The 10,269-nt window shown below is 35.2% G+C and overlaps 1 protein-coding gene across 2 annotated transcripts; it reads right to left on the bottom strand.

Annotated features, from left to right (window-relative positions):
• Nucleotides 1–503: 503 nt before the first annotated feature.
• Nucleotides 504–8,948, bottom strand: rad51c (RAD51 paralog C). Of its 2 annotated transcripts, XM_021479164.3 has the most exons (10): nt 8,855–8,948; nt 8,472–8,597; nt 8,029–8,272; nt 7,458–7,615; nt 7,195–7,328; nt 6,989–7,120; nt 2,921–2,987; nt 2,791–2,851; nt 2,193–2,253; nt 504–805 (listed from the first exon to the last, which is right to left on the bottom strand). In XM_021479164.3, the coding sequence occupies exons 2-10, from the start codon at nt 8,587–8,589 to the stop codon at nt 692–694; spliced, it is 1,089 nt and encodes a 362-aa protein (XP_021334839.1). In that variant the 5' UTR covers nt 8,590–8,597; nt 8,855–8,948; the 3' UTR covers nt 504–691.
• Nucleotides 8,949–10,269: the final 1,321 nt, after the last annotated feature.

Raw genomic sequence — 10,269 nt, 5'->3', positions numbered from 1 at the left:
AAGCCCTCTGCCCTTCCTCATTGTAAATGAACATTAGCGGCTTCAGTCCAAAATCTACATACCAGAGCGGTCATTTCAGTAACACAATGACCCTCTTACACAACCAAGGAAACTCTCAAATGCTTTCAGAGAAAGAAAATCAAGCTGTAAAAATGACCCAGCCAATCACATGACAAATCAAATAGAAAGTACAAACTAAAGCTCAGATTTGCTAGACGAGACCCACAGAACCGTCAAGATTTTAACACTGTTTAACTCTGTAAAAAAAAAAACTCACACCTGAGCAGTGCATGTTACTTCATTCTCCATATGAGAGGCGTCTTTAAGCAATACACTATATTATTTTGTTCTATAAAAATTCCAGAACTCACTCTTCCTAATTATTTTACATAATATATAAATATCTGTACATTCATACTCTCAATTTCTTTTTTTTTTTTTTATTTAGCATACTTTGAGTTTTAAAGCATGACTGATTTAAATAGCACAAACTAAAGGCAAAATAAATCAATATACTATATTTTATTCTATTAAAAAACCAGGAACGAACTGTTCTTAATTATATTTTACATAATATATTCATATCTGTACATTTATACTCTTCTTTTTCCTTTTTTTTCTTTAGCATATTTCGAGTTTTGAAGTCGAAGTGGCTTTCCAGAGCTTTGAAGTAATGGTCGGCTATAGACCCTCAAGACAGATCCTCCAAACGAGGGCGTTTGCTGTGGTTTGCTGAAGGAGAGGAGACTTCAGACGGATCAAAAGTAGGTCTGGGTTCATCTGGGGAATCCCTGAAACCCTGGACCTGTAGGAGATCACATATACAGACATATATACAGAGATGTGTATATATATATATATATATATATATATATATATATATATATATATATATATATATATATATATATATATATATATATATATATATATATATATATATATACACACACACACACACACAAAACCAGTCAAACAGTTGGTATCAGTAGGATTTTAAAAAATGTTTTATAAGAATGCAGTTCTGCTCACCAAGCCTGCATTTATTCGATAAAAATACATTAAAAACTATTAAATTGTAAATTATTATATTTACAAATTTAAATAACTTTTTCTATTAAATGTTGTTTAAAATGTAATTTATTATTGTGGTTTAAGCTGGATTAGGCTAAATTAGTTTTCAGTGTCACATAATACTTCAAATATCCTAGCATCATTATGTGAAGAAACATTGAGTCCGTTTACATGGACACCAACATTAACAGAATAAACTTTTTAAAAAACATTATATACAGTCAAAATTATTATTTCCTTTACAAATATTTCCCAAAAGATTTTTAACAGAGCAAAGATTTTTTCACAGTATTTCCTGTAAAAATTTTTGTTCTGAGGAAAAAGTTTTATTTCATCTAGTATAAAAGCAGTTTTTAATTTTTTAAAAACCATTTAAGGTCATTATTAGCCCCCTTAAGCAATATCTTTTCATTGCTATACAAGTACACCCCTCACAAAATCTCTTTTAAATTGATATTTTTAATAGGAAGCTATACAATATTATATTTGTGCATATACATTAGATCAGCCAAATCTGGAGCTTATCGAACAAAATAACTTACGATAACGGGCCAAAAACTAGCACACACAAATTTATGTTATAGAAAAATATTTAATACAAGTTTAAAAAAAATAGGCAAAATCAAGAGAAGCAAAAAATGTAAAAATGTTGTTGAAATTTAGTAGGTTGTATTTTTTTGGCAAAATTTTGCTCTTATTTAATTCAATTATCTTTCAATTTCTAAATATGTTTGGTGACTAAAATATTATATTAATAGATATATCTGTGTAATAAATGTGTTTTGTTTAAATGCACCAAAATACACTGCCATTATTCACTGAGAAATGGATAATATTATTTACTAAATTGGGTGTACTCAATTATGCTGAGCACTGTACTGTATATATACACACAAATTTGAAGGCTGAGACTTATAGTAAGAAATAACAAAGCTTGCGATTAATAAATAAGTGTTGATAGTATATAGTTTTACATATTTAAAACCATATGATAGTTTATTTTTATTCATACATCAATTTTGAATGATTTGATCCATTTTGGGACTGAAGAATGAGCATCAAAACTAGATGTTTCACACATGCAGTGGATAAAGCAGTGGTCGTTTTATTTAACTTACTGTAATCTGATATTGAACTGTGGCCTCCATTTGACTTGGGGACTTGTACAAGGAGGCGAGCCTAAGCACCAGAGGGAGAGATGAGAAAACCATTGAGTAACTGGTTATTTCATACTTCATGTCTGACCTCGTCTGCAAAGATTTAAAAGGCAAAAGAGTCTGAAGCAATGCAAAAATGCAGAGTCTGAACTGTACAGCCAGCGGGAAGACCTTCAGCTGTATTGCGAGAGATGTGAAAGCGCTATGGAGAAGCTCTCTGTGCCTCTGCTGCTACAGAGTAATAGACTGGCAGGTATGCAGGATGCATTATGAATAAGGTCTGGCTACAAAAGGCAAAGCAAGCTACTTGTTCAGAGTGATTCATTCCATCACCCACGGAGGTGAAGGGTAAAGAGTTTATGCAACATACTCTCGCTCGCTCTCTGCTGAAGACACATTTGGCTGAGAACACCACAGATGCTGGCTGCTATTTTCTAATGCAACATTTTGCTGTGTCAGGTTGACTGGACTTAAGAGCTAAATCCAGAAGAAGAAAAAAAAAAATGCCACAATAAACACCTTCCCACACAATTAGCAAATGAAAAGTGTCTGTGTTTACCTTCTCTGTCCCTCCCAGTGCAGGATGAGCCTCTGCGTCGCAGCGTGACCCCAACTCTCCCCTAAAGTGTGCATTTTAATTGTTAAAAGCAAAGAAATGCATGAATATAGTCATTATGGATATGTCTTACCTAATGCAGGAACCAGTTTTGATTGGCCATTTGAAACTCGTGTGGTCATCTGATTGGTCAAAACAACCTAGAAATACATGGCAACCCAATAGGATTATTTTGACATATACATATGGGTAGCTGACAAATAAAATAGCCTTTGATGTTTGAGGAAATATAAGGCAGGGGTGTCCAAACTTGGTCCTGGATGGCTAGTGTCCTGCAGAGTTTAGCTCTAACTTGCTTCAACACCTCCCAGGACGTTTCTAGTATATATAGTAAGACCTTAATTAGCTGGTTCAGGTGTGTTTGTTTAGGGTTGGAGATAAACACTCGTGTATCAACGCTGCATTCGTACAAAAACTTTGCGTACCCCAGATTTCACGCTCACGTTTGGATTAACTAACGATGAAATAAACACGATAATGTGTGTTGGTTCACGTCAACTTCATCTCTGGTGTATGTGTATTTCTTGTGTGTGTTTGTTTTTTTCCATTGGCGACTCCTAGAGGCAATTATGTTAAATTGCACACTACATCACTTTCGCTGCTGTTTGCTGCTCTCTTAAGTTACGTTGTCTCTGTCAATCAAATGGTGATGTGTGGGAATCACTCAACTAGCTCATTCCAACAAGGTGTGCTATTTGCACTTAGCCTAAATAGACACTACAAAATTTTACACTTTTACATCGAACCATTTCTTTTTTCATTCACTCACAGTGCGATGTTCAGACCTCATTGCGTTAACCACGTCAGCTAAACTCTCCCACTCTATTTTTTTCTTTTGTTATTAATTCTGGAGGAAAAACTTGCAAATAACAGTTTTTATCCGGTCTACCTCTGAAAGGAGCACTTCCAATTCACATTCTGTTTAAAGTTTCACTTTTTGCTTGCTTTTGCCATTACTTTTTCGTTTTGTTTAGCCAAAGTGGAGTCATTACCATATTCATAAGGGGGAGTAGGCAGGGAGGGGATTTGCGCTCGAGCACATGCGCGCAGTTTCACGTCAAGTCAGATGTACAAAAAGAATATGCGTGGGATTCCGTGTAAGTTTCATACATCTGAATTTTTTACAACTTTTTTTATTTACAACTTTGTGCGTTCGCAATGTTTTAGTATGAATTCATCGCAAGTCTTCGTGCATGAAGCCCCTGAACATGGGCCCTCCAGGACCGAGTTTAGACACCCTTGATATAAGGGTTCAACTATATCAATTCTTTCAATTTTTTGGTACTTTTTCACTGAACCGTAACATGAATAAAACAAACAAAATCGTCTTTTAGTTCCCCAGTCCAGACTAAAATGCAACTGGGACAGATCCTTTTCTGTGGCTGTACTGCGCTTGTGGAACAATCTGCCCCATGAGATTAGAATGGCACCATCACTATCTACATTTAAATTACTTTTAAAAACATACCTTTTCCGTCTGGCCTATTAATATCATAATAATAGTTTTGTCGATTGTTTTTTTTCTAATTATATAACTGTTTTTTTCTTGGTTTGATTTCTATGTTTTTATAATTTTCGCTATATTTTTTACTAAATATCTTAAGTACAGCACTTTGGTCAGTTTTTAAATGTGCTTTATAAATAAATGAACTTGAATGAAACACATCCTGTTTGTGTGTGACATGGCAAAAATTAACTATTAATAATGTCCTGGAGGGCTGGTGTCCAGCTGAGTTTAGCTCTAATTTGCTTCAACACACCTGCCAGGACGTTTCTAGTATATCTAGTAAAGCTGCAGTCACACTAGAATTTGAGCTGGTGAAATTCAGTAGTACGGCGCTGTGAAAAGTGACGGGATTAAACAATAGCGATTGGTCCATGTTTTAAATTTCTGTTCAGAGAGGTCATGTTTTTATCCTCGATTGATCTCACGCAGTCAAGTGATGTGATTTCACAGGTCAGAGTTCTTGAACAAAGCTTGAACATTGCAACGCGGCGAACTGAGAAACTTGTCACATGAGGTTGCGTTTCCGGTCTGACACGATCGCGTGCGTAGGAATAAAAGTCTATAGGGAGAAAAGTGCATAATACCTTAATTAGCTGGTTCAGGTTTGTTTGATTAGGGTTGGAGCTAAACTCTCCAGGACACTGGCCCTCCAGGACCAAGTTTGGATACCTCTGTCATAGTCCCTTTTCACATAATGTCATGCAGAGCCCAGTTTCACTCCACGCAGTTTATCTTTACTTCCCATAGAGAATTAACCAAGTCAGCTGTATATTTACTACAGATATGATTAGATTGTCACTACGGCTGCATTTTAATTATAAGATTAAAATGCAGTTTTGATAAATTATTTGTAACTTATTAATTAGGATAAAAAGTATACAGATATTAAATTAAAATCACCCAGTAGGTGGTGGCAGGACACTATATAAAGGTTTAATTCATTCATTCAAACTGAAAAAAAAAAACATTTATGTATCAGTAAATGAGAAATGATTAAATATTTCTAGATTAATTACTTACCAGATAATATGAGAAAATCTAATAAAGAATTTTACTCATGCTGGAACATTTAAATAACAAGCAGCATCAAGGTAAAAATAAATCCATTATAGAGGAAATAAATTGAAATATTAAGTGAGAAGTTTGCAAACATATAATTTTTTGATAAACAATAACTTATTTCTATTCTTAATTACTTAATAATTTTAAAACTCAGAAAGCAGCTCAGTATTGAAAGAGAAACATTTGGACACATGCCCATAACTGTAATAGTCTTAAATCACAACGTGCATTGTTAATATTTTCAGTTGTAAATTTTCCAGAGAAGTCTCCCATTCATTCGAAGGTAAACCGGAACTAAAAATACACTGCGTTGTCGATAGGGGGAAGTGAAGTGACGTCATTGTGAAAAGGGTCTATTGTTGGACACTTCATATGGTGCTATTTATTTTGTAATGAATAATATATTTTTGTTCTCCATGACATGTCGTACTTGTTGGACATTTTCAATAAATAGGAGTGTCACACCAAAAGAACAACAAAAATGTGAAAAATACCAAGGTTAAAACTAAACAGGTGCATGTCATGGGTTTCATGTACAAGATCTTGAATAGGGGTCCTTCAACTAATTATATTTTTTAGTGGGATTCCCCAATTTAAAATAAGCATATATCACGTCACGCCAGAGGACATGGTTTTTAGTGACAATATAATCAGTTCCTATCTTTTTGGAAATACATGGATTAAAAAAATAATGATTGTGATTTACTAAAATAGCCACTTGTAAAATTCAGGCCGGGGGCATTTATCAATGGTTTTACAATTTTACTTTTAATTTTACGATTGTATTATTATTATTTATTAGAAAATAAATATGAATATACCTATATTATAATAAAATATTTATTATTAATTTAATATTATTTAATTATTTATATTTATAATTGATATAATTTTTTATTTTTATTTATATAAATTAGTATTAACTATTAATATAAACAAATTACATTACTTATATATTATCTAATTATTTAAATGTATTAATATTAATAAAAAATATCTAAACTTACAGTAAAAAAGTAAGTAAATAGTAAAAGTGTACATATATGTAAAATACATTTATAATATTAATATAAATTACTTTGTGATAAATTACTTTGAAGGCAGCATGGTGGCTCAGTGGTTAGCACTGTCGCCTCACAGCAAGAAGGTTGCTGGTTCAAGTCCCGACCGTGTTCATGTAGGTCAGGCATGTCCAAACTCGGTCCTGGAGGGCAGGTGTCCTGCAAAGTTTAGTTCCAACCCCAATCAGACACACCTGGCCTAGCTAATCAAGCTCTTACTAGGCTTTCTAAAAACATCCTTGCAAGTGTGTTGAGGCAAGCTGGAGCTAAAATCTGCAGGACACCGGCCCTCCAGGACTGAACTTAATTGTCCATAGTGTATGAGTGTGTGTGTGAATTAGTGTGTATGGGTGTTTCCCAATACTGGATTGTGGCTGAAAGGGCATCCACTGCATAAAACATATACTGGAATAGTTAGCAGTTCGTTCCACTGTGGCAACCTCTGAAATAGAGACTAAGTCGAAGGAAAATGAATGAATGAATGATAAATTAATCCTGTTTTAAATAGTACCGCCACTCTGTGTTGTGTAGCTAGTTGGATGAGCTGCTGGGCAAGGCCGTTCAGGAGGCGGGTCCTCTGAGAAAGATCCTCAAAGTCATGCCGGAATGGGAAGGCGATGCTGTCAATCACTACTAACCGCACCTGTGATTGGATAAGATATCAGCTATAAACATGTAAACAGCAGTGATGTCCCTGTGCTGACAGAGATTTGTTACCTCAGGGTGCTCAGACAGGAAGTCAGGTAGGAGGTAAACCTCCGCTAACAGCTCTACATAGTCATGGCAACGCACCAAGAAGAGGTTAGAGAGGATCTTCTCCACATTAAGTTCCTCCAGAGCTCCTTTCTGTTCTAAAAGGAGAGTCAAAGACAGATTATTAGGCACATTTGTATATATTTGCGTCATAATTCTAATGAAACGGGAAGGTGACGCTCATCAGTATTGTGACTTATCAGCATTGTTCCCTCCTCAAATCAGACCTGTATCCTCTGCTAGGAGGGTGCAGTGTTGAACGGCTGCCTCTGCCATATCAGCAACCCGCTGCACCAAAAAACTGCCTTCTGTGTCGATATACAGCGCCTTTCCTCCCAGACCTCCAAAACACACAGGAATCTGCACATCCACAGCCAGCTGCATGCTTTACAATGCGGGAATACAACAGCACATGAAACTACAGTAAGCTACATGTTTTCAAGGTCAAATTGAGTTTCAAGGACAATTTACTCAGTTTACTTAACCTAAAGTTTCTTAGAGTTTCTTTATTCTGTTGACCAAAAAATATATATTTTGAAGAAAGCTAAAAACCTGTAGACAATTCATAGTTTTAGTTTTTTTTCTTCCATGAATGTCAGGCTGTGGCTACAGGTTTTTAGCTTTCTTCAAAATATATATTTTTGGTCAACAAAATTAAATAAAATAAATCACAGGTTTGAAAGCACTTTAGAGTGAGATTCACCTTGAAACAAGTAAAGAATGACTAAATTTTCAGTTTTAAGTGAACTATCCCTTTAAGATGCACCAACACAACTCATAATCCATTTCTTTTCATACCAAAGCTGAGTCTTTCCGACCCCAGGGGCCCCACAGATCTCGGTGGTCTTTCCCACAGGCACGCCTCCGCCAATAGCATCATCTAGACCAGAGCAGAAGGTCACTATGCTGCCCAGAGTTTGCTCCTGGTGCAGGAGATCCAGTGCCGTTACGCCGTCTGCTGCTGCCCTCTGCTGTTGAGGCTGAGCATCATCTCTCAACATCTGCAGCAGCTCCACTGCCTCCTCTTGAGAAATACCTGCCTCTGCAAAACAAAGTTTTAGAAGAGTATTATTTGCAAATTCTAAATGGAGAAATCATATTACCAGCCAATCAAAGTAACAGTCAAAGTACAACGTGTTATCAATTAGTGCAAATGTTGTTTTGAAGTCATACATGCGATTTCAGAGCAAATATTCAAAGTTTTCCTCAATGTTTTACTGCTGTAAATATAAATAAGTTGCCTTTGCAGAGCTGAAGAGGCCTCATGTCTGTCAGGTCTGAAGCCGCTTGGAAACCCGCATTGATGAGCTTCACCTTCACCGACGGCGCCAGAGGGAGACTCGGTACAGTCCTGTGCATTTCCAAAACTAGTGTCCACAAAGACAAAAAACAGCCTCAAATGCAGATTAAGACCCCAGACTGTCGGTTAGTACTGATGACAGACAGTTTTAGCCAAACTAAAAGTTTTAGCCGCCTTTGGATGAATTCTTTCAAAGCTTCTGTCAGCAAGGTAACGTTAACGTAAATACAAGTTTTTACTTTTAAACGCGTACAATATAATCTTTAATGAATTGCTATACCGTGGAATATTTATGTCAAATAAAAACAAGCATAAATCATTCACTTTAAACTGATATTTCGCCATAAATATATGTCTTCTTTTTGATCATCCCTCCAAAACAAGACACGACGACTCTTGTTAGGGGAAAATGCTCTTCAAAATAAAAGTCTCAGTAAGACGCCATTTATAGTTTAGTGTACGAGGGCTACTGTTGGTTTCAATAGTTGGTTCTAATAATAATGTGACGAATCTATGAAAAGTCCACTGTGCACATGGAAAAGCCTTTTTTTATTTACTTTCTACAATTATACTACTGACAGTGATATTTTACAGGATAAAACCACAAACCACAGTCCACAAACATTATTTATTCTACAAATGTTGGAGCAATATTTTACTATACATTTATTAAATTTAATGCTGACATGTTATAACTTTTTTTGTGTATAGTGTATTGTTAACTTATAAAATATATTTAGAGGTTTAGTTCACAAAAAGAACATTAATTCACCCTCAAATGGTACTAAATTTTCATACATTTATTTTGTTTGACACAAAAGAAAACATTTTGAAGTAAGCTAAAAACTGTAACCACTGACTTCCAATTTAGGTCAAATATTATGAAAAATAAATGGTTTCAGGTTTTCAACATTTTTGTAGTTATCTTCTTTAAAAGAATTAACAATATAACAGTAAGAAATAACAATTGTGTTTAACAGAAGAAAAAAACTCTTAAATGTTCGAAACAAATAAAGGGTTAGTAAATTATGACAAAAGTTTCTTGTTTGGGTGAACTGTCTTTTTATTATATAAAATCTAGTATAAATTAATTTTAGCCAGTTTCCAAGGAAATGGCGCATATTTCCATTTATCAATTCATTTATTTTCTTGTCGGCTTAGTCCCTTTATTAATCTGGGGTCGCCACAGTGGAATGAACCGCCAACTTATCCAGCAACTTTTTACACAGCAGATGCCCTTCCAGTCGCAACCCATTTCTGGGATACATCCACACAGACACACACACTCATACACTACGGACAATTTAGCCTACCCAATTCACCTGTACCGCATGTCTTTGGACTGTGGGGGAAACCAGAGCACCCGGAGGAAACCCACGCGAACGCAGGGAGAACATGCAAACTCCGCACAGAAACGCCAACTGAGCCGAGGCTTGACCCAGCGACCTTCTTGCTGTGAGGTGACAGCACTACCTACTGCGCCACTGCCTCGCCCATATTTCCATTTAGTTAACATAATTTTCAAAAATAACAAAAGCTGTTAATGATTAGAACTAAAAACCTAATACTATATAATACAATATATAGCCATTAGAAAAATGTAAAAATGACACCAAATGTGTCTATAACTTTAAATACACAAAGTAAAATATAAAAATAAAGTCATCAATATTTATTTTTTTCTTTAAAGTTCAAGAACTTTACAGAGGAAATATCATATTTAGATTAACTTGTATCAA

This window comes from Danio rerio, chromosome 10 (assembly GCF_049306965.1).
Source record: "Danio rerio strain Tuebingen ecotype United States chromosome 10, GRCz12tu, whole genome shotgun sequence".
In the NCBI taxonomy this organism is placed as follows: domain Eukaryota; kingdom Metazoa; phylum Chordata; class Actinopteri; order Cypriniformes; family Danionidae; genus Danio; species Danio rerio.
This window is presented reverse-complemented; position numbering and strand designations above follow the sequence as displayed.

Bases quoted from the DNA above. Each gene is read 5' to 3' on its own strand.
- rad51c (XM_021479164.3), bottom strand. From the start codon at position 8,589: ATGCACAGGACTGTACCGAGTCTCCCTCTGGCGCCGTCGGTGAAGGTG. The intron at 7,616-8,028 runs GTATGAAAAGAA...CGCATTGTAAAG, and splicing joins GTCGGAAAGACTCAGCTTTG to CATGCAGCTGGCTGTGGATG. The intron at 2,852-2,920 runs GTAAGACATATC...TGCACACTTTAG, and splicing joins AAAACTGGTTCCTGCATTAG to GGGAGAGTTGGGGTCACGCT.